The sequence below is a fragment of the Perognathus longimembris genome, chromosome 1 (assembly GCF_023159225.1).
Source record: "Perognathus longimembris pacificus isolate PPM17 chromosome 1, ASM2315922v1, whole genome shotgun sequence".
NCBI classification, from domain to species: domain Eukaryota; kingdom Metazoa; phylum Chordata; class Mammalia; order Rodentia; family Heteromyidae; genus Perognathus; species Perognathus longimembris.
In genome coordinates this window covers 158732477-158755371 of record NC_063161.1, presented here as the reverse complement: position 1 = coordinate 158755371, position 22895 = coordinate 158732477, and the positions used below count along the sequence as shown (strand labels likewise).

Below are 22895 nucleotides of genomic sequence, written 5' to 3'. Positions count from 1 at the left end.
AGGGTCAGCTACTGCCTGAAACATGCTACTGGTTTGTTGAGGACTCTGGGCCTCCGTAAGCATTGATTAATAGACACAACAGTAGCAGTTTACAGATTAGGATCTTTGTCGTTCTCAATCAGAAGATGTGCGTTTGCGTGTGTGTGTGTGTGTGTGTGTGTGTGTGTGTGCGCGCGTGCGCGCGTGCATGCATATGCACACACTCCAGTCCTGGAGCTACAACTCAGGGCCTGGGCACTGTCCCTGAATTGTTAGTTTTGTTTTTTGTTGTTGTTGTTTTCTCAAGGTCTACCCCTTGAGCCCCACCTTCACTTCAGGCTTTTGGCGGTCAATTGGAGGTAAGAGTCTCATGGACTTTTCCTGCATAGGCCAGCTTTGAACAGAAATCCTCAGATCCCAGACTTCTGAGTAGCTAGGCTTACAGGGGTGGGCCACCGGCGCCCAGCTAGTTCTTGTCTTCTTACGATGGCATTTTCCCTGTGTTCTAGTGCCTGGCATGCCCACAGCTCATTTCAGGAAGCAGCCAGGCTTTCCTGTACATTCCAGAGTGGGCTGGGTGAGCTTTCTGAGATGGAAAACCGCTTTCTTCCCACTGGATTTGGGTAACACAGCCCCAGAGCCCTGAGCTGTGAGGCTCGGAGGGCAGAGCCTCCACCCCGTCCGTCCTCATGGGGGGGCTCCCTTCACTACTCTTAAACTTACCAGTCCTGCCTGCCTGCCTGCTTGCCTGCCTAGGTGTGGAGTTTCATAGGGAGATTTTGAAGTTCGTGAGTGACTTTGATTGGAAGAGAACACCTAGTAGGTGGGTGGGTGAAGGAGGGAAGAGAAGGGAAGGGCGAGGAGGGGAGGGAGACATTTTACAGATCTGCCTGTGTGTGCGGGACCTGTTTCTAGTCTCTTTCTTTAATCACATGAGGTGAGCGGTTGTAGTTCCGGGCAGGCTTGTTCACATGGAGTAGTTAAACATACCCCTGTCTGGTCCTAGCCACTGTCAGAGGCGTTGCAAGCTCATCACTGGGGGCAGGTACAGAGGAATGTCTTCAATCACCTTCACATCATGCAAATAATTTCCTTTGTGGTGGCTCCTGGATATTTCTCTCTCCCCCAAAACGGGGTTTATTAATATATGCATCCCTAACTCTTCAACTTGGTATGGGTGGCAAAAGTGAACCGCATGTGTGGTACACACTGTGGGTGGGAGGATGCTATTTAAATCTGGCTGGAGTGGCTAAGCATGGTGCGCACGTAAGATCACTGGCTCAGGGCCAGATTTGTTGTCGGGCTTATTTTTTGTTGTTTTCTTTTGAGGAGGGGTCAGGATTTAGAGAACTAAGCCATCTGCCCATAAATTATTTTAAGGCTTTAATAACAAATAGCTTGCAATGTACCTTACCATGTAGATAAAAAATGAATGTTTTGTAAAGCCACTATCTTTAGAAATGTCTTCCACGTCTATGTCGTTATCACATTGGTATTGTAATCCCAATTTGGAAGCACCCAGCTTTGTACTAATGTTTTGCAGAATTAATTAGTTCATTAGAAGCAGCATTTTTAAACTGGCGTGTCAATGCAGTGCACTTTTTTCAAAGGCACTTGCTTTCAGAGGCACCGAGCTCCTACCAGAACAGATGCAGGCAGTCTGCGGATGTATCGTAAGCCTTGACTTTAAAGGGTCTCTGCCGCCTGCTTTGAGGTTGCTTTCATGAAGCTTTCTGGCTACTGTTGTCCTGACTTAGGATGGCTAATGTAATGAGCTCTCCGGAGCTCCGGTGTCTTCGTTCACTGAAGAGAACTTCGCATTGCACTTATTTCAGAATGGCCTCAGTTGGGGCTCCATGCTCTCTTTTAGCCTCCTGTCTACTCATTCGGCAGAAACCGAAGAGTTAAACTGTGGAGGGCCCGGCACTGTGGCCAGTGCTGGGATTCTGCATGGAAGAGGGCGGTCCTGTGGTCTCAGACACTAAATAATCCTTCAAAGATTGGGTAAGAACCCATATGCAGGAATGCCAGACAGCGTTTGCATAAGTGCCATGCTAGGTAAGGTGTGCTGGTGGGTGGGACGGGGTGCCGGGAGGCTTTCCTGAGGAGAGGAAGTGTCACAGGGCAGAAGGCCTGGCGCGGCTGGGATGGAGCAGCAGCTGGACTGAAGCGTGTCTGTGGCTGCCTAAGAATTAGACTGTCATGGAAAGCAGGGCTGATACCATGTTGATACATACATACCATGTAAGGGTCTTGGATCCTTTTTCTCCACCAAATAAAGAATTAGGAGGCAGGAAGAGTGGGAGCAGAGGCAGAGTTTATTTGAAAGCGAGAGTAAGGTGCCAGGGCAAAGTGAAGAAAGGCTACTAATGGGTTTGTGCGAAACCCCAACCCAAACTCTCACCTAGAAGACCTGCCTGCCTCGAGTGGTACAGCCTTGTCCACCAGCTCCCTGGAGGGGGTGGAGGGGTGACGATGGGCTATAAGTGGGACCTGGAATGGGTAATCTGCCTTTTATGTCCTTTTGGACGCATCTCAGCTGTGTGGCAACTGGTTGGGTCACTGTCCCTCTAACCCCCAGGGCAATGTCGCTGCCCCCTGTGCAGGTCAACTGCCGGACTCCAGGGTTGTCAGGGGCATTGTTGCCATCGCTCCCTTCAGCCCTTCAGGAGGCTGAGATCTGAGGCTCCAAGTTTGAAGCCGGATCAGGCAAGAAAGTCTGTGAGACTCTACCAAATAATCCAGAAGTGGAGCTGTGGCTCAAGTGGTAGAGCGCCAAACTCGAGCAAAACAGCTCAGAGACAGTGCCCAGGCCCTAAGTTCAAGCCCCAGGACCAGCACAAAATAATAATAATAGGGGGCTGGGGATATGGCCTCGTGGCAAGAGTGCTTGCCTCGTATACATGACGCCCTGGGTTTGATTCCTTAGCACCACATAGATAGAAAAGGCCAGAGGTGGCGCTGTCACTCAAGTGGCAGAGTGCTAGCCTTGAGCAAAAAGAAGCCAGGGACAGTCAGTGCTCAGGTCCTGAGTCCAAGCCCCAGGACTGGCAAAAAAAGAAAAAAAAATAGTAGTAATAGTAATAATAATATTTCCCCCTTTGCCTCCCCCCACCAAGGGCACTTTAGTTTTACAAGCAGGAACAGGGGGTGCAGCTTCACAGGGCAAAACTGTTCTTATTCAAAACCAAGTACACCCTCAGGTCATGGACCTTGACCTTGTCATTAGGGTTAATTAGTAGTAGAGACAGTGTTCTCAATACAGACAACCATGAAGGGGTAAGCGTGTATGAAGACATAGGGAAGAGAGATGCCAGCACACTGTGGTGTGAACGTAACTTCATACAGGCACTATGGAGAACAATGTGGAGATTGCTCAGAAAGCTAAAATAGACCCACCGTGTTATTTAGCCCTTGCAATATAGGGTGTAGTCATAGGAGTCGATAGCTATATGTCAAAGAGATAGCTGCAACTCCCAGTCAGCAAAACTGCCACAGCCATCAAGGTAGAAAATCAGCCTGAGCGTCCGTCGGTAGACTAACGGGTAAACAAAGTGTGGTATGTGTACACAGTTGTTTAAGAAGAAATCCTATCACTCATGGCACATGGATGGAGCTGGCAGACATGATGTTAAGTGAAATAAACCAGACACAGAAAGAAAGATAAATATCATACAATCTCCCTTCTATGGAGACTCTAAATAATGGAAGCCGTGAAAGTAGAAAGTCAGATGGTGGGAAAGGAGCAGGCCAGGCCATGCCTGTGGATGGTACAAACAATCAGCTTATGAAACCTATTATTCAACATGGTGGTTGTAGTAAATAACTGTGTGTCACATTCTTAAATTGCTGAGAGAACAGGTTTTAATTGTTCTCACCACAGGAAAAAAAATGGTAATGAGATAAAGCACGTGCTAATTAGCTTGATTTAGCCACCCCAACGTTATACAGATTTCAAAACACATGTTGTGCTTGATAAATATATGCTAATTTTATTTGTCAATTAAGCAGTAAGTAAACAAAAACTAACCTAGGGGCTCCCTCTTAGAAGCATGATCTTAAGATCAACAGGGCCACACATTTCATTGTGCCCTGCACCACTTCAGGCTTTTTCTTTTTACGGTGCAACCAAGACAGAGAGAGAAAGTTCTGGAGTCTAGACAGGGATACTTGACTTGAGGCCCATGAATGGGCAAATTGCAGAAAAATGTATGTAGAATGCTGTGTGTGTATGATTTTTAGTTTTTAATATGTTCTCCAAGGGATATGTTACCCAAGAAAGATTAAAAGGCACCAGTGAAATGTAAGATTCACCAGAAAGGAAACCCACCACATGGTTCAGGCAGAAAGGAGTTTATTGGGGGGGGGAGGCGGGAAGCAAACTGCCAGCCCACACAAGATGGAGACATGGGGAGACAGAGGGGAAGGAAGAAGGCGAAAAGAGAAAATGGCAAGAGAGAAAAGGAAAGAGAGCGGGGACTGTGTTGAGCCAGAAAAGGTGGGAGACATGGCCAGGCGGATTGGATGTGACCTCAGAGAAGGAGGAGGTAACTGCCTCCAGGTGTGCCAGTTACCTAGTAACACAGGGCACAGACTTAAACAGGTGGGCGGGGCATCTGCATGGAGCCCTCCCAGGGGTGGACCATCCAGTAGTCTACATATTTACAAGCCTTTGAGTTGTTGAGAAAATATGTAAGTAGATTGCCAACAGAACTGGGGCTGGCCTGAGCCCGTGCTTGGGGTATCCTTGCAGACCGCCTGACGCGGGTACCATTGGAGCTCTAGGTTGTCAGGGATATCGGAGGGGACTCTGGGGTGCTGCTGTTCTTTGGTTTCTCTGTTAAGGCCATTTAAAGAAGCAAATGAGCTTCTTGAAGAAAAACAAGACGCAGGAAGGCTCCTAAAGAAAGCACTTGAGTCTGAGGATGGTGGCTCTTCCGTGTCATTATAGCTACCCAGGAGGCAGCGACCCAGGAGGCAGCGACCCGAGGAGTCAGGCTCAAAGCCCGCCCAGGCAGGAACGTCTGTGAGACTTCTATCTGCAGTTAACTACCAAAAAGCCAGAAGTGAAGCTGTGGCTCAAGTGGAAGAGCACCAGCCTTGAGCAGAAAAGGCTAAGGGACAGTGCCCAGGCCCAGGGTCCAAGCCCTAGTGTGCACGCGCACGCACGCACGCATGTACGCACGCATGTGAAAATGGAGTGGGTTTTTCTGATGCTGCAGATGCTGAGGTAATGGTGTCTGAAGCTCCGTAGTAAAGAGTCCATGTCCACTGGCGTCAGGAGTTACTTGCTCTATCCTGGAGAAGATCGGGTCAGACACCACTGAGCATGTGACTCTCCCTGGCAACTTGAAAGTTAATTTTCTGCCTGGAAATAATGAAGTTATGAATCATACCTTAATCAGGAACTGCGATTTCTAGAAGTTTGTGTTTCTAGATGGCTTCTTGGACTCTCAAGATAGCTTATCAGCTGAGTGCTTGAATAAAGGAGAACCAAGCAGAACCTTGGTTTTTGAAGGGCTCTGGTAATGTAAATAGGAACTGTGATCTTTCCAAGTTATTACCCTGTTAGCAGGTTGACAGATATGTGCAAATGGTGACTCACTGCTCAATTTGGCACTCAGTTAATGTCTTTCCACTGCGCGTCTGCTCGAGTGTAAACTAGTCACCACTGCTGTGCTGCTGCTTGTTTGCCTATATTCCAAAGGTAAAAATTAAAGTAATTTGATTCTGCCACGGAAGGGAGGGTGACATATGGCGCGAGTGTGGGAGGGGAGCATGCCGTTCCTACCTGCCCTCGGCTGGCTGGCCTGCCTGGCGAGACCACTCCCCCCCCCCCCCCCCCCCCGCAGCAGCCCGGACCCGGGCGAGACCCCCTCCCCGCCAGCCCTGCCTCTGCAAGGCAAAGCCTCCGCACTTGGAATTTGCTCATCCAGGCTTTCCGCTCTCTTGTCAAGTCACTGGCAGTTGATTTGGGGTTCGAAGGCTGAGCTTATCTAAAGATGAAGTGTTTTGATTTTTGCTTCTAGAATGGAGACATTGTTTTCCTCAACTAAAGGTGCAGCTGACTTTCTCCCTTTTCCTCTTGTGGCAAATACATAATGTCATCTGGAACAAAGAAATTTGCATCTCTTTCATGGTAGGCATGTGAATGGAAAACGGTCTTCCTTAAAATTTGCTTTTGTTTCATAAAATAACTGAATCGAGTTTGCTGAGCTTTAGCTAAGCTCAGTGGATGTAGAAAAAAGACCAACAAAGCCCACCCACCCCAGATCTCTTGGCTTCTGTAGCAGCTGTAGGCGGCATTCCTATCACTGCTTCTTCTCCACTGTCGAGAAGGTCTTCTCTTTAAGTAAAGGTCTCATAAAGAAAGAAATCCAGAAACGTCCAGGAACACTTGTTCTCTGGATAGGTAGCACTGTAACCCTCCCTGGAAGCAAGCAAGGTCAGGTAGCACGCATGGAGCTCTGGAGAGTTACTCTCTGTACTTGGCTCTACCTTCTTGTGTGACCTGGGCCATCATGTGGCCTACACACTCCCTTGCTTTCCTAGCCTACGGATGACACTCAGTTTCCAGGAGGCACTTTGAAGGCTTCAAGGTGAAAGGTACAAGGGAGAGAAGATGATGCTCTTCCCTTTGTTCTGAAGCCCTGCGCATTGGCTCCCTCTGTGCTGCCAGCGCTGTGATGGCTATTGATCGGGGATCCACGCAGAAGCCAGTGGCTGCCCCCTCCCCCTCCGCATAGCCTTAGTGGTGACCTCCAGTCACACAGGATGCCGGGCTTGGCATCTTGCTGAGTCTGAAGAAACTGGGTTCAAAACACACACACATAGGGCTGGGGATATAGCCTAGTGGCAAGAGTGCCTGCCTCGGATACACGAGGCCCTAGGTTCGATTCCCCAGCACCACATATACAGAAAACGGCCAGAAGCGGCGCTGTGGCTCAAGTGGCAGAGTGCTAGCCTTGAGTGGGAAGAAGCCAGGGACAGTGCTCAGGCCCTGAGTCCAAGGCCCAGGACTGGCCAAAAAAAAAAAAAAAAACAAAACACACACACATAGATTTAGAAGAGGAGTATGTAAATGCAGAAAGCTCTCCAGGGCTGGGGTGTAAACGTTTGGTGTAAAGTGTCTTCTGCCATCCTGGAGGCACCAGAGGGGGAAATGATAGCATTTAAGCTTAGATCCCGGACTGTAGAAGATTCCACCCAGAGATCTAGGAGGAGACCACAGAAGGCCATATCTTGGTCAGTCTTTCTTAGCTTCCCAGGAGTAACTGTTTCCTCAGCTATTAGACTCTTAAGAGGACGAAGCCTTACCTTTAAGAAATGCCTTGTGTTCCTGCTGGGCCAGTTTACCTTCCAGGGCTGCCTCCTCACCGATGGTCCTTTGGAGAAGGGAAGATGGCATTCGTGCTGGCTGATTTTCCCAGGCAGGAGCCCCCTCAGCACCTCCACCTCACCCCTCCCCTCCCTGCCCCTCCCCTCTCCTCTCCTGTATGCTCCCTGGCCTCCTGGTTTGCACCAGGCCTGCTAGGGTGTCTTCTCCTTCAACACAAAGCTTCAATCTGTCCTTAGCATTCTCTAAGGAGTTCCTCCTGGGTTCCTCTGACTTTCAGCGTGGATGTGTTGGGGCTCACTTTTTAACAGATGCTGTCTGCTGTCTCTCAGGAGCCCCAGGTTTCCTGCTCAAATCTTCCTATGCTGTGAACAAAATGCTTATCTCCTCCCTCCTCCAGAGGATGCATGTCTGGTTTAATGGACATGTAATGTAATTTGTCCTATCCAACAGATATGAAATCCAATGTAAGGCCTTTAATAGATAGTTTTGCATCTCTGCTATTACATTGTATATCCCTTTGTGTCCAGTGTGATTGGCTGGTGAGCACAAATACTCCTATAATTTCCTCTCCAGGGAGCCGAGGTAGACCCAGCTCTCCTCGTCGTGGGCTGATGTCTCCACAGTGAGTCCTCCTTGCAGGACAGGCTCATCCGCTGAGAGAAGGTGGTGTGGCAGATTGGCCTATGGAGTGGTGGGACTGTAGCAACCTCTGTAACCTTGCCCTCTTCAGTAGGTGCCAGACAACGTGCCAAGTGCCCAATGCCAGTGGCCTCGGTGACGATTTAACCTTAAGAGACAGAGGTTCCGCTGAGGCCAGGAGAACAAGAGAAAACCCCCTTGGGAGCCATAAAAATGGCACGGCTAGCTTGCTTGATACATTAACTGTAGTAAGGAATCTCTAGGGGCTGGGAATGTGGCTTAGCAATAGAATGTTTGTCTAGCATGCATGAAGCCCTGGGCTCAATTCCTCCGCACCACATAAACAGAAAAAGCCGGAAGTGGTGCTGTGGCTCAAGTGGCAGAGTGCTAGCCCTGAGCAAAAAGAAGCCAGGGATAGTGCTCAGGCCCTGCGTTCAAGCCTTTGGACTGGCAAAAATAAAGAATTTCTAGAGTGAGAGCATAGGAATAAAGCCATAATAGACTTACAGAAAACCAATCAGATAAGTTCTGGATACATTTGGTGGTGCATTTCTATAATCCTAGCGCTCAGGAGACTGAAGTAGGAAGATTATGAGTTCAAGACCAACCTGGGCTATATAGGAAGACCAGAGAGGAAGAAAGAGGAGGAGAGAAAAGAGAAGGCAGGAATGCTAATCAAATAAAACTCAAGGGACTAAGAAAAAACCTCTCCAGGAAGACAACTCAAAGCTATAAGGTTCTACTTAAAACAAATGTTGTGTGTGTGTGTGTGTGTGTGTGTGTGTGTGTGTACGTGTACGTACATGCATGGTGTGCCTGCTGGTTCTGGGGCTTAAACTCAGGGCCTAGGTGCTGTCCCTGAGTTTTTTTTTGCCCAAGGCTAGTGTTCTACACTTGAGCCACAGCTCTACTTCTGTTTTTTGGGGTGCTTAATTGGAGATAAGAGTCTCAAGGACTTTCCTGTTCGGGCTGTCTTTGAACTAGGATGCTCAGATCTCAGCCTCATAAGTAGCTAGGATTAAAATTGTGAGCCATCTAAAGAAAATGTTCTTAAAATAGAAATAGTGAAGTGTGGCACCAGTGGCTCACACCTGTAATCCTAGCACCTCAGGAGGCTGAGATCTGAGGTTCAAAGCCATCTTGAGCAAGAGAGACCCTGAGACTCTTATCTCCAACTAATCACCAGAAAACTAGAAGTTGTGCTGTGGCTCAAAGTGGTAGAGCGCTAACCTTGAGCAAAAAAGCTCAGGGACAGCACCCAGGCCCTGAGCTCAAGCCCCACAACCAACCACAAAAAAAAAAAGGAAGAAAGAAACAATGACTGGGTGCCTGTAGCTCACACCTATAATCCTAGCTACTTGGAAGACTGAAAATAAGAGGATCACAGTTCAAGGCCAGCCTAGACAGAAAAGTGTGATTCTTACCTTGACAATAATCAACAAAAACAGGACCTGACATCAGCCTTGAGCAAAAGAAACAAAAAAAAGCTTAGCATGAACATGAGGCCCTGAGTTCAAGCCTCAGTACTACCCAGTGCTTGAGGTGAGGTGTAAGTGGAAAAGCCCCAGTCTAGCAAGCAGGAGGCTCTTTAGTTTAAACTTCAGTATACACACACACACACACACACACACACACACACACACACACACACACAGAGCTTCCATAGAAATAATTTACAGGAGCCTACATATTTGAGGTGAAAACTTAGGTAGCATCTAAAGTATTCTTTAGAACGCGGAGGTAAAAACCAAAAGAAATCACTTCATTCCACTGTAAGAAGGCAAGAGAGAGTTGGGGTGGTTTCTTAAAAATGGAGCATAATAATGAAGAACAGTAAAGCCAAAGCCCTAGTATACTCCACTGCTGATTTGTAGCCCTTTGACTACAGTTGCACCCCTGAGCTACACACACTCATGCGTGTGTGTTCCTTTCTCACCTAGATATGTTGATGATGTCATCAGCCGCATCGACAGGATGTTTCCTGAAATGTCCATCCACTTATCCAGACCCAACGGGACATCAGCAATGCTTCTGGTAAGATCTTCTTACTGTTTGTGGGGACACACAGAGTTACCTCTCTTGGCCCTGTCCTGGGATCTATAGATTGGATAGTCAAATCCCAGTTCTATGGTGAAAAACATGTTTCTTTACCAACATTAAAAATTATGCAACCAGGGCTGGGAATATGGCCTAGTGGCAAGAGTGCTTGCCTCCTACACGTGAAGCTCCCGGTTCGATTCCCCAGCACCACATATATGGAAAACGGCCAGAAGGGGCGCTGTGGCTCAGGTGGCAGAGTGCTAGCCTTGAGCGGGAAGAAGCCAGGGACAGTGCTCAGGCCCTGAGTCCAAGGCCCAGGACTGGCAAAAAAAAAAAAAAAAAAAAATTATGCAACCGAACCCTTTCTTCTGAGCAAAATTGCAGTCTCCCATGAGAGTTAGTGAGAGTCAGGTCTTACACAAACCTTCCTAGCATCATTTTTTGCAAATCTCTCTTTAAAATGGTCCAAAGAGTATGTTTGGCAGGATAGTGCTCCGCTGAAGAGAACCCCCTCTTATGACGGAACCAGCTTCATGGAAATCATACATAAGATCCTTAATGTGTTGGAGGAAAGTGTCTAAGCCCTGGTCACCAATGATTTCTTGTTTTGCTGCTCTCAGAAGGTCAGCCTTGTAATCTCACCACTGCGGTTGGTATTTTTTGTGAATTCACCAAAGATAGTGTGTTTTGGAAAGCTGGTGAGCTAGAAATGTAAGATCATGTTCCCCCTTAAAGAGACCTGGCCTTGGCCATGAGATGGCATCCTCATGTCTGCATAGGGCCCGGTGCCTGAAGAGCCCCTCTTGGACACACGTGCCAGCGCCACACAGTCTATAGAGTAAGAAGGATGCCGTCAGGGCGGCTGGGACAGCAGGGCGGGCTGGGGGCACCTAGTGTGAGCGTCCCCGTTCAGCGTTTTCCCTGTGTGAGCCAGCCCTGCAGCTAGCCAGTCACCCAGGTAGGCCGCTCTTCATCCATTCATCCTAGGGAAACAGGTTGGTTGTGCGTGCACACTTGTTTTTTCCTAACAACAGAAAGGATGTGAGTTTCTTAAGTGTACGATCTGTCATTTTTGAGAAAAACATTAGTGAAGTTCATTTGGGTAACAGGCTACTTTTCTGCAAAATTCTTTCAGCTAAAACATAAAGATAATGGGATAACACAGTGTTCTTCTGATAGAAAAAGAAGGCAATTTTCTTCGCGTAAGAGGTGGCTGCCTACAAAATATGCAGTATTTTCTGTCTGTGTTAAACGTACAAGTTGTCTATGTTAAGATCCTCCAAGGCCACAGTGGAAACATAAATCCTCCTTTCAGTCTGCTTGGCAGGAATCAAAGAGTTAATGAAGATAAAAATGAAAACGTCCCCAGTGAAATAGGTTTGTTCAGATGATTTCTGGGTCATTGAGCTTCCATTTCAAGAGGAAGGTAGGAGCTTGGCATTGACGGGAACGAGTGGAGAGCAAAGGAGTTGAGGCACACAGGCCTCAGACTCTGTTCCGTGCACCTGAGGCGGCGGCTCTGCCTCCCGCTGACGTGTCGGCCTCAGCCACCTTCCCTTGGAGCTTCTGCTCTAACGAGCTCGTGAGAGTGGGGGCTCCGCAAAAGGAAGAGCTACCTCCGCACACGGCTACTTCACAGCTGTGCGCCTCTGGCCGGCTGTTGCTGTGTGCCGTGACACAGGGATTCACAGGCCGTGTGCTTGTCTAGGGGGGTGGGGGTGGGGTCACATCTCAGGGCCAAGTGTAATGGGATTCCTTTAGTCGACTTTTAAAAGATGGTGTTTATTGACCGGTGTTGATGGCTCCCGCCTATAATCCTAGCTACTCAGGAGGCTGAGATCTGAGGACTCTGGTTCAAAGCCAGCCCACGCAGACAAAAGTCTGAGAAACTCTTACATCCAACTAACCAGCAAAAAGCTGGAAGTGGGGATGTGGCTGAAGTGGTAGAGTGCCACTCTGGAGCAAAAAAGCTGAGCAAAAGTACCAGGCCCTGAGGTTACAGCAAGCCTTAGTACCACACATGCGCGCGCGCACGCACACACACACACACACACACACACACACACACAGGCATACTGTTTATTAATTTGCAAGCCTCTTGGCCCTGTGCACCATCTCCTGTGCTGGGAGTGGGAGGGAGATCAGATCAACCCCCACCACCACTTTGCTGGCTTCAGCAGCAGAGGCTGGAGTCCACCACAGGAGCACAGGCCAGAGGTGGAAGTGTTCCCTGGAAGTGAGTTCTAGAACACTTGGGAGTGAGTGGGATGTAGAGGGGAGAGGCCGCGCAGAAGCTGCTGAAGCAGGGCAGAGGGCTTGAGCAACCCCTACTGATTGCCGTCCCCTTCCCTCCTTGCCTGGAGCCTGCACCGAGCCTGCGTTCCTCCCAAAGCAGCCGACAGGGACCTATGGGCTTCACCGAGCAGGGGGGCGCCGGCTTCGCTGTACCTAGTGCTGCTTCCGGGAGCTGCTCCAGCAGGGTAGCATCCTGCCTACTCGGATGTTGCTTCCTCCCCTAGCCCCTTGTGTTGGCTGCACTAGACGTGTGTGGAGGGGAAGAGAATCATTTCCCAAAGGAAGAGACAGAGATGGGAAAGCAGCCTGAACCGGCTGTGGCTTCCATAGCACCCAGCTCCTGCAAGTGAGGCCCCACCCCTTCCCACACCCCGAGATGCATCCTCCATGCCTGAGGGGGATGGTGCCGGTGGCAGGGAAGGTTGGGGACTGCGCGGCATCGGGGTATAGTAGTTCCTGGAGCTTTTTTTGCTCACTGAGTGCTCTACCACTTTAGCCACAGCCTCCTTCCCAGCTTTTTGGTGGTGAATCGGAGCTGAGTCTCACAGACTTTCCTACATGGCTGGTTTCCAACTTCAATCCTCAGATCTCAGCTTCCTGAGTGGCTAGGATGACAAGTGTGAGCCACCAGGGCCCAGCTTCCAGTTTCCTTTTCTGTGTTATTTTCCAGGTAGTTTTGCTTTACATCCAGGCCAACCTAGACTGCAACCCTCCTATTTGTGCTTTTCTTCATTACAGGCATGAGCCACCAGTGCCCTACCAACATGGTAAATTTTATTAAAAACTTCTCTATATAATGTGATAGTGACCAAAAAATAATATGTAGCAGATATGTAAGTGATAAAGCAGTGATAAACCCCTTGAGGTTGTCATTGGATGAGGGAAGCATCACAGAGAAGTTCAATCTGCTACATTCATACATACCTAAATGGTGTGATGTCTTGAGCATTATAAAAATAATATCCTACTGTGCGCGCTGTTCTGAGATGGTCTTACGGCCTGTCTGGTCACTCTGTCATCACCTCGTTACCTCAGAGTCGTTCCGTGGCTTCCACACGTGCGTCTTCCTCTTGTCAAGGCATATTGGCGTTCTTTCCAGTCTTGCCATTTAAATAATGTACGGAGGCACACACACCAGGATGAGTTTGCGCACCCTGAGAGTCCTCAGAAGATCGCAGCCCCCGCTGGGGTGCGGGCTGGGGGGCTCTTCTGAACTGTGAACTGCAGTGGTGTGGCCCCACACGCTGTGCAGAAGGCTCTAGAAATGGTTCCTGAGAGCGGCTTTGCTTCCTCAGGCTTTCCTGTCAGGACCGTCTTCAGCCTGTGGTATGTGCGCATGCGTTTGCCTGGGAGAGCTGCGGGCAGCCGTGGACAGAAGACAGGTTTCGGGGATCGAGTTCCCGTGTCTCCACTCACCACCAACGACCCAGGGGAGCCCAAGGCTGTCCTCAGCAGTCTCTCCACCCTGCAGAAGGGGTGCGGAGACTGAGGGGCTTGACCGTGTGTGAGGCTTCTGTTTTCAGCAAGTAAGGTCAGTTTGGCTCATCTAAAACCAAGCCAGTGCTTCCTTGTAGGTCTAGAAGCCCCAGGGCTTCGGTCCCTCCTCAGTAGAAGCTGTCACTGTTCACCCCTAGTCATATTTGACACTCTCTCAAGTTTTGTGACCAGGGGCCCACGAGCGGCACATGCATAGGAGGGAGGTGGGATGAGAGGAAGAGCAGTGGCTCGGGAAGTGTCTGCTGACTGGCAGGAGGAAAAGCGTCCTTGACTTGTTGTCTGCATGGGCTGGAGTGGGGAGGGCACCCTCAGGCTCCAGGGGAAACCAGCGGGACAGCCACGGGCAAAGCTTCCCTGGTGTGTCTGTGGCCGGTAAGCAGCTCCCCCCACGCTCCAAATCTTCACTAATGTGACATCTCAACTTTCCTCCCTTACGTAATCGCTCAATGCGCGTGGTTCTCTGTGCTGCTTTCAGGGGCTGTTCTGGTGTTGTGTAAGTTAATAACTCATGATATTATGAGTCCTGTTTCTGTTCTTTGAAGGGATGAGCTCAGTCATCCAAAAATAAATCTAGCCATGTTGATATTTAGTTTCAGTTAATCTACCGCCTAGCATCCCATTATTAATTTTCTTCCAACAGTCAAAATATTGTAAGAGCTTAACTGAGTCAGAGACTGGAACAAGCTGCTGGCTTCTCTCAGCATTTGAAACACTAATCTACAAACTTTGACTGATCCACTAGGTATGAAAGTGGGGGAAAAGAAGAAAAAGGAGCTTCCATGGTATTTGAAGAACACCTTGCTATTTTATTTTATAACCTGCATGGAGATGTTATTTAATTTGCAAAAAGAGTGAGACTCATTTGCCCATCTTTCTAAAGCCCCCTTTTAACTAGCCCTTGGGTCCTTTAACACGCCCATGCTTCCCTGATGCCACGTCTTTCCTTACATGGTCCGGCGCCTTCTCCCAGCTTACTCTCCCCCACGTTGCTCGAAGCGGGAGAGCCTCTTCATCCACCGTGACCTGGATTTCTCCACGGGGCTCGGTCATTCTGCTCGCTCCAGCGTGACAGTGGGACGTGCCTCTCCTGGTGGGGGCACAGACACCGTGAGCTGGCTCTGGAGAGCCCTGAGCCGCAGCGTCCCGGGGGGGGGAGCCCGGGCGATCTGTGGGGTGTCTTTGGAGGAACACGAGCTAAAGCCGTGGTGTTTTCCAAGTCCTGCCGAAGGCTGGCCTCCTGCCAAGTCCCGGCGCTAGGGCGGCACTGGCACGTGAGCCAGCCTGCTGGAGCATTTTTCCCATTCGTATGTACCACTCGTGAAGCGCTGGGCATTTCCCGGGAAGGACCAAACACGGTCCTGGGGCCTCGCTCGCTGGGGTGTGGAAAGGAGGTGAGACTCCGCCATGGCGGAGGCAGAACTAGGCTGAGACCTAAGGGGCGCGGGGCTGCTTGCAGGATTGGGGCAGCACTCCTGGAGTCCAGACATGGGAGAAAGGCGGTGAAGCAGAGTCGGTCTGGGGGTGATTGCTGCCTCCCCCTGGGCCCGTGGCAAGGACGTCGACTGTCACCACTGGGGGAGAACGACCAGAGGCCTGCCACACGCGTGACGGTGAGCAGGGAACCGCACCCCACAAAGAAGCGTCCGGCCCAAAGCGAAACGCTCGCCTTCCCGTGACGCTGCCGCGTGTCCCCACGCAGTCACGCTGTGCGCACCGCCCGCTGTCTGGAAAAGCCGCTTTCCCCAAGCATGCAGAAGGTTAGACAGCGACCTCGCCGCTTCGCTCGCACGCTCCTGAACGCTGCCCCGCGCGGAAGCCCCACGATGCGGCAGCGGGCACCTCAGGAGTCTAAACCTGGGCTGTAACGGTGTTGGCACTGCATGGACACCACTCGGCAACGTGTCTTTAGAAGGCAAATTGGTCTTTATAGTTCTTACTTTTGACACTCAAAGATGAGTTTGCCAAGTCCAACTCTGAAGACATTTTCTAGAAAGTCAGCCATTCTCAAGTAGTGGTCTGGGGACAGGGGTCTCAGAGATGCTCTTAAAGCATCCCTGAGGCAGAACCACCTAGCACAGTAGTACTGAGGCCCTGCCCCCTTCCCATTCTCGTCAATCATCTCATTGGTGGAATTTTCCAGAGGCGATATGAGATGCCATCATCATGTATTGTTGCATTTAAACGTTTCTTAGTTCTTTTTTCTTTTCTTTTCTTTTTCTCCAGTCCTGGGGCTTAGACTCTGAGCCTGGGCACTGTCCCTGGCTTTTTTTTGTTCAAGGCTAGCACTCTGCCTCTTGAGCCACAGCGCCCCTTCTGGCCTTTTCTGTGTATGTGGACTGAGGAATCAAACCCAGGGCTTCGTGCATGCAAGGCAAGCATTCTACCACTAAGCCACGTTCCCAGCTCTATTAGTTTTTATTTTTAATACAAAAAGCACTGATCGCTATAGTCCGTAGAAGCAAGGCTGTTTGCGGTCCTCAATAGTTGAGGTGGATAGCTGGAGAACTACTGCTTTCAGGAGAGATGCGTTCAGCGGTTTCCTCACCAGGCAGGGTGGCACATGCCATCTGCCTAGCTACCCAGGCGTCTGAGGCAGGAGGATTTCTTGAGCCCAAGAGCTCTGCCGAGCAACACACAGGCATATATCCTCACGGGTACCCAATCCCCAGTACCAAAAAAGAGAAGATCAAAAAGAAAAGTTTTGTTTTTTTTTAAAAAGCAAACATTGAAATCTGTTTAGCAGTATGCTGCCTGAAAGTATAGGGTGACGTGTCCTAGTATCTTCAATTTGAGATGCGTCCACAGTGTAAGACAGGCACATGGTGGATGGTGGATGGATGGATGGATGGATGTGTACATGTATGTGTGTGTGTGCTAAAGCAAATAGGACATTATGATAGTGTTGGACGTAGCCCCGGGGAACGGAAGGGTCCCCCCTACAGGTCTCTTAACATTTTAGATGCTTGAAATTTTTCATAATAAAAAAATAAAAGCTTGGGTCTGGGAATATGGCCTAGTGGCAAAAAGTGCTTGCCTCGTATACATGAAGTCCTGGGTTCAATTCCCCAGCACCACATATATAGAAAACGGCCACAGTGGCGCTGTGACTCAAGTGGCAGAGTGCTAGCCTTGAGCAAAAAGAAGCCAGGGACAGTGCTCAGGCCCAGAGTCTAAGTCCCAGGACTGGCATAAATAAATAAATAAAATAAACAAAAGCTTCTAGTGAGGAAGCTGCTCCATCCTGAAAGATAACAAACTCCACAGAAGACGGACACACTCCACATTGACTTTCTTGTCTCAGCAATCGCTGAAGGAAGGATGAGGTTCTTGAGGCATAAACTCAGGAGTTAGAACAAATAGACAAAGTATGAAAAATTGAACTTTATTATACTCAGGAAGAAATTTACTCAAAAATTTAAGAAAAGACTCAAGGTGCTCAAGGAAAAGGAAATAAAAATGAACTTTAGTAAAGAACACTGGAAGCCAGGTGCTGGTGGCGAGCACCCGTAATCCTAGCTCCTCAGGAGGCTGAGATCTGAGGACCATGGTTCAAAGCCAGCCCAGGCAGGAAGAGTCTGAGACTCGAATCTCCATTTTGTTCATTATTCTCCAGTTAACAAAAAGCCCGAAGTGGTAGAGTGCTAGCCTTGAGCACAAGAGTTCAGGAACAACACCCAGGACCAGAGGTGGTGTGTGTGTGTGTGTGTGTGTGTGTGTGTGTGTGTGTGTGTGTGTGTGTGTCCTAGAACTGGCACAAAGTGATGTATTTGTTATAATTATATAACTGTGCCATCATGTGATCAAATTAAACCTGCACCCTTTCAGTCACATATCAATAAATATACATTAACTTGATTCAAATGCTAAAAGATTTTTCTTAAGGCACTACAGAAGCTCATGTGGAAAAAAAAGTAATGTGAATGGACAGGAGAAAACCAAAAAAGAAAGCTACTAGGGGAGTAAAAAGCAACCAAAACATAGTTGAAAGTTGCCAGAATTCAAACCGTATGGCCATGGGTAGAATGAAGAATAAAGGTTAGAAAAATAAAATAGACTAGAAATAAATCCAAATATGTGTGGAAATCTAGCCGATGTATGTGATGTGTGTATCTCAGGTCAATAAGGCCATGTCTTTGAAAGGAAAACACTTTTAGATGACCAAAATAATTATTTGAAAAATCAAAAGATAGGGCCAAGTGCTGTGGTCCACATCTATTATACTGGCTACCCGGGAGGTAGAGAGATAGGAGTATTGTGGTTTATGGCCACCCTGGACAAGTTAGCCACATGTGGTGGTACACACTCTTAATCTCAGCTACTTGAAAGGCAGAGAAAAAGGAGGATTGTAGTCTAAGTACAACCTGCCAAAAGCATAAGACCCTACCTGAAAACCTGTAAGCCAAAATACACCCGAGGGCTAAAGTGGTAAAAGTGCTTGCCAAGCAAGGACAAGACCTAAGCTCAGTCCTAGTACTGCCAAATAAACAAATAAATAAATGACAGCTGGTGTGGCAGGAGAAAATATGGTAAATAGGTATTGCAGATACAGAGCTAGTATTACCCTGAAATCGTATTTTAATCTTTAAAGGGGAAAGATCAAAGAGGAAATGAGGCAAAGAAGCAGTTGACCAAGTATTATAAAAACGGTAAGATGTTTGTTCCCACCCATAATTTGAGAAATGCAAATTGAAACCACCATTCTCACCTACCAGACTGACGAACGTTAAATATGTCTATGGCACACCACGTCCTGTCAGCGTGGCAGTGAGGAACGGGGCCTTTCACGCTGCTAATGCAATGCGAATGGGCCCAGCTGTTTGGAAGGGCTTTGGCAATGTCTAACAAAGCCCTGTGCATTTGCCTTTGGCCATCAGTTCCCTTCCAACAATAGAAAAGTATATACGCACAGTTATTCATTACAGCTTGTGTGTAACTACAAAACATTGAGGTGACCTAAGTATGCAGTACAGAATGATTGAATAAATTATGAACCAGCGAGACAATGGAGTCATACCATTTCATCTTTCTAAGATAAGAGAGAGGCCTCTGTTACCCCTGTGAAGTCATCTCTGGAGCATATTATTAAAAGAGATAAAGTGCAAGAGTTCGCTTAATATGTTTCCTCTTTTCATAAGAAAGAGATGTAAGATATCCATTACCTGTGCATTTGTGGGGGCGGGGGGAGGGGACACAGGAAAGAGAAACCTGGAACTAAGCATCAGTTATAGAAAGGCAGACAGGCGTTGGAACTAGGGGAGGCGGGTGCAGAGGTGGCCAGGTCTACCTTATTGCATAACCCTGCCTTCTAGAAACATGTTAATGTTTCCAAGCAAAGAAGACTGGCAAGAAGGGTCCCCCTCCCCCAACACAAATGCTGACAATTACAGGAATCTTAAGGGGAGGAGAGAGAGAGGGAGGGAGGGAGGGAGGGAGGGAGGGAGGGAGGGAGGGAGGGAGGGAGGCGCTAACCCAGGTTACCTTTGAACCTGGCACATTGACTTGAGACCTGTAGTCTAAGGACCGCAGTAAGGGAGCAGCTGTTGGAGTGCTTTGGTTGCTAATTCTGAAAGTCGGTTGTGTATCATAGGACCGAGCATGTGCAGGAATCAGGTGTAGGTAGCGGAGCCAGGTTTCTTCATTTTGGAGAAGGAATGCTGAAATACACATTGCGTTGGATTGCAAATGACACCATCTATGAATTAATTGTTTGGCTGTGGAGATGTGGACTAAGTGCATCTGCACGCGCGTGTGCACATGTCCCAACCCCGACTGCCGAGAAAGTGTCAAAGCAGCGAGACCCAGGAGCAGCGAGCGCCTCGGTCACTCACGTGTCAGTGTCCGAGTTCTCATCCTCACCGCAGGAACTCACTGGGGACGAGGCAGACAGACAGCAGGACTGGAGTGTGAGCGGGGCCAGAGAGCCATGCGGGCAGGTCAGAGGACAGACGCACTCCGGGAGCCTGCCTGTTTCAATAATGAACGGGGGGTAGCTATAGGAGACCGTGCCTCACAGTGTGAAGGAATTTAGAAAATGGAGAACCACCGTAAGTCATCATTGTGTTCAGACCTGAATCAAGAATCATTCGTGGACGTGAAGATTTAAGAGTGAAAATGTGATGGAGATGCGGCGGTGGGGGGGGGGGGGGTGCCAGGAGAGTGCAGCATGCTGAGCGCGGCGTGTGCAGACACAGCTCACGTCGTGGGACGCCGCACCGCGTCCAGGTGACAGGTGCATAGAAATCCCTTACGCTGTTGTTTCAACTTCTCTGTACTTCTGAACGTGTTGACAACAATTTCAAAATATGAGGTTCCCCTTTCCAAACCATTTCAAGCATGCTCAGGTGTACATACCAGGCGAAATTGTATACTCTCAGAGTCCGACCACGGCCGCCACCCTGTCCCAGCCCCTGTCACCGCCCACTGGGTATTCCAGAAGCCTTCTGAACAGCCTCCCTCCGTTCAGAGGGAAGGCAAGTCACGCAGCTGCTCTGCTTGGAACCTGCAGTGGCCTCCCGGTTCCTGTCAGTGGAAGCCAAGGTCCTGGTGAGCGCTTCACCCCACCTTCTCCCCTCACTGACCCTCAGGCTCTTCCCCCCCCTCCCGTCCCCCTCGCTCCTCTGACCCCACCCCACCTTCCCCCCCTCACTGGCAGGCTACTGCTACCCACAGCAGCTTTGGCTCTTGGATTTCTTCCCTGCCCTGTTCCTCAAGGTCTTAAAGAGCCCACTCCCTTATATGTGTGAGCACGTGTGTGCGCGCGCACACACACACACACACACACACACACACACACACACCTTCTTTAGTGGCTTAAAAAAATAAACAGTCCTTGCTGGGCAGTGGTGGCTAACAACTATAATCCTAGCTACTTGGGAGGCTGAGATCTGAGAATCACATGAGTCTCTTATCTCCAGTTAACTACCAAAATGTCACAAGTAGAGCTGTGGCTAAAGTAGTAGAATGCTAGCCTTGAGCAAGAAAGGTCATGGACAGCACCCAGGCCCTGACTTCAGGCCCCAAGACCTGCACCAAAAAAAAAAACCCATTGCTTACCACAGTCTAATATAGTGTGTGATTTTCTTATCTGTTAACCTATTGCTTTGTATCTGAGTCCTCCAGAAAGATACTTAAGTTCCACATCTTTGTCTGCTGTTCATTGATAAGTCTCCAGTGCCTGGAGCTTATTAGGTGCTCGGTAATTATTTGTTAAGTAATTGGCTTTATCTTTTGAAGACAGATGATTCATATTCATGAATGTATGTAACTAAAATAAAGGCCAAAATTAGTGGCTTGCTCCTGTAATCCCAGCTACTCAGGCAGTAGTGGTGGAAGGATGTGGTTTGAGGCTAACCCGGACACAATTAGTGAGATACTTCCCCCTCCTGCAGTTCAGCCAACGAGCTGGCCATGGTGGTGCCCCCCCCCCCCCGTGACACCAGCTACAGGGGGGATAGGAAGGCAGGAGGAGGACTGTGGTACAGGCCGGCCCCGGGCAAAGCCATGCCAGACCCTACCTGAAAAACAAAAGGAAACAAGGGCTGGAGGCATGGTTTAAAAGGTAGAATGCCTACCTAGCAAGTGTGAGGCCTAGTTCCTATCCTAGTGCCCTACCCCACGTACACACACACACACACACACACACACACACACACGCAAAAATACTGGAAATTAAAATACTTTATTTAAATACCTATTAGGAAATGAATCATTGTTATTAGGTGAGGCCAGAATGAAGCCCAGGGTGACAGACACGTGCCTGGCTGCAGGCACAGGTGACCTGCCCCTGCAGCCTTGGGAGAGGGGGCACGAGGGTTCCTCCTCCTCCTCCAGACACGTGCCTAGCACTTCACTCCTTTTACTGTCATCACGCATTGCTCTTAAAGAGCAATTTCCTCTGTGCTAGGCCCCGAGCACAGCCAGCGCTTCTGAGGACGCCCGCGTGGTCCGTCCGCGTGGTCCGCCCGCGTGGTCCGTCCGCGTGGTCCGCCCGCGTGGTCCGCCTGCGTGGTCCGTGGCAGGTGCCTGGATTCCCTGCAGGCTTTACCGCGTGCTCTAAGGAGTGGGGAGGCTCCTCCCGCTGCCTGATGGGGGACGGGGCAGGGCAGTTCCTCCTCCAGGGAAGGTCTTACATGGGTTTTGCTTTGCACGTTTTGGGTACATCACATGTAGGTGGTGTATGGTAGGAATAGGCCCTTGCTTTCCTAAAGCAGGCGTAGCTGTGTGCATTTCCTCTTGAGAAAGGTGGACTGATGGACACAGGGGGACAGACACTGATGCCTTAATTTGGTTTGTAGCAACCTGGCTGATGTGATCTTAGGCCATGGTCCGTGTTGGGTCTGGTCTCAGGCCAGGCTGCTTGTCTTACACTCTTACCCCCCCCCCCCGCCGTTTGACCTCTTTCTGTTCCAATATTTATCTTCATCCTGTAACAAATGCTTATTGATCAAAGTCTATGTGAAAGATGGCCCTCACTGGCAACTGTGTTGTGCTGCCGCCTGTCCCCATGCCACAGGCCACTCCCCGTATACCACAAGCCTGTTTGCTTGTGCTCAACTCCTAATATTTTTATTTTATTTATTTGTGTGTATGTGTGTGTGTGTGCGTGCGCGTGTGTGCGCACACGCTCACGTGCCAGTACTGCGGCTTGAACTTAGGGCCTCTCTTACTAAGCTCCTCTTCACTCAAAGCTGATGCTGTACCACTTGAGCTACACCTCCTCTTCTAGCTTTTAGCTGATTACTTGGAGATAAGAATCTCAGATGAGGGGCTGGGGATATGGCCTAGTGGCAAGAGTGCTTGCCTCGTATACATGAAGCCCTGGGTTCAATTCCCCAGCACCACATATACAGAAAACGGCCAGAAGTGGTGCTGTGGCTCAAGTGGCAGAGTGCTAGCCTTGAGCGAAAGGAAGCCAGGGACAGTGCTCAGGCCCTGAGTCCAAGCTCCAGGACTGGCAAAAAAAAAAATCTCAGAGGAGTCTGCCTGAGGCTGGTTTCAAACCTGGATCCTCAGATCTCCTGAATAGCTAGGCATGAGCCACCAGCACCCAAATATATAGTGAACTCTCACCTCTGGCCTCACCCTGCTGTCCTTGTTGTAGACACTG

At 49.3% G+C, this 22895-nt stretch overlaps 1 protein-coding gene across 2 annotated transcripts in view; it reads left to right on the top strand.

Moving 5' to 3' along the window:
- Positions 1-22895, top strand: part of Med27 (mediator complex subunit 27) — a 180864-nt gene that overhangs the window by 112028 nt on the left and 45941 nt on the right. For both annotated transcript variants that reach the window (XM_048345319.1, XM_048345327.1), the window contains exon 4: positions 9898-9991. In XM_048345319.1, coding sequence (XP_048201276.1) covers positions 9898-9991 — 94 coding nt within the window. The remainder of the gene's footprint in view (positions 1-9897; positions 9992-22895) is intronic.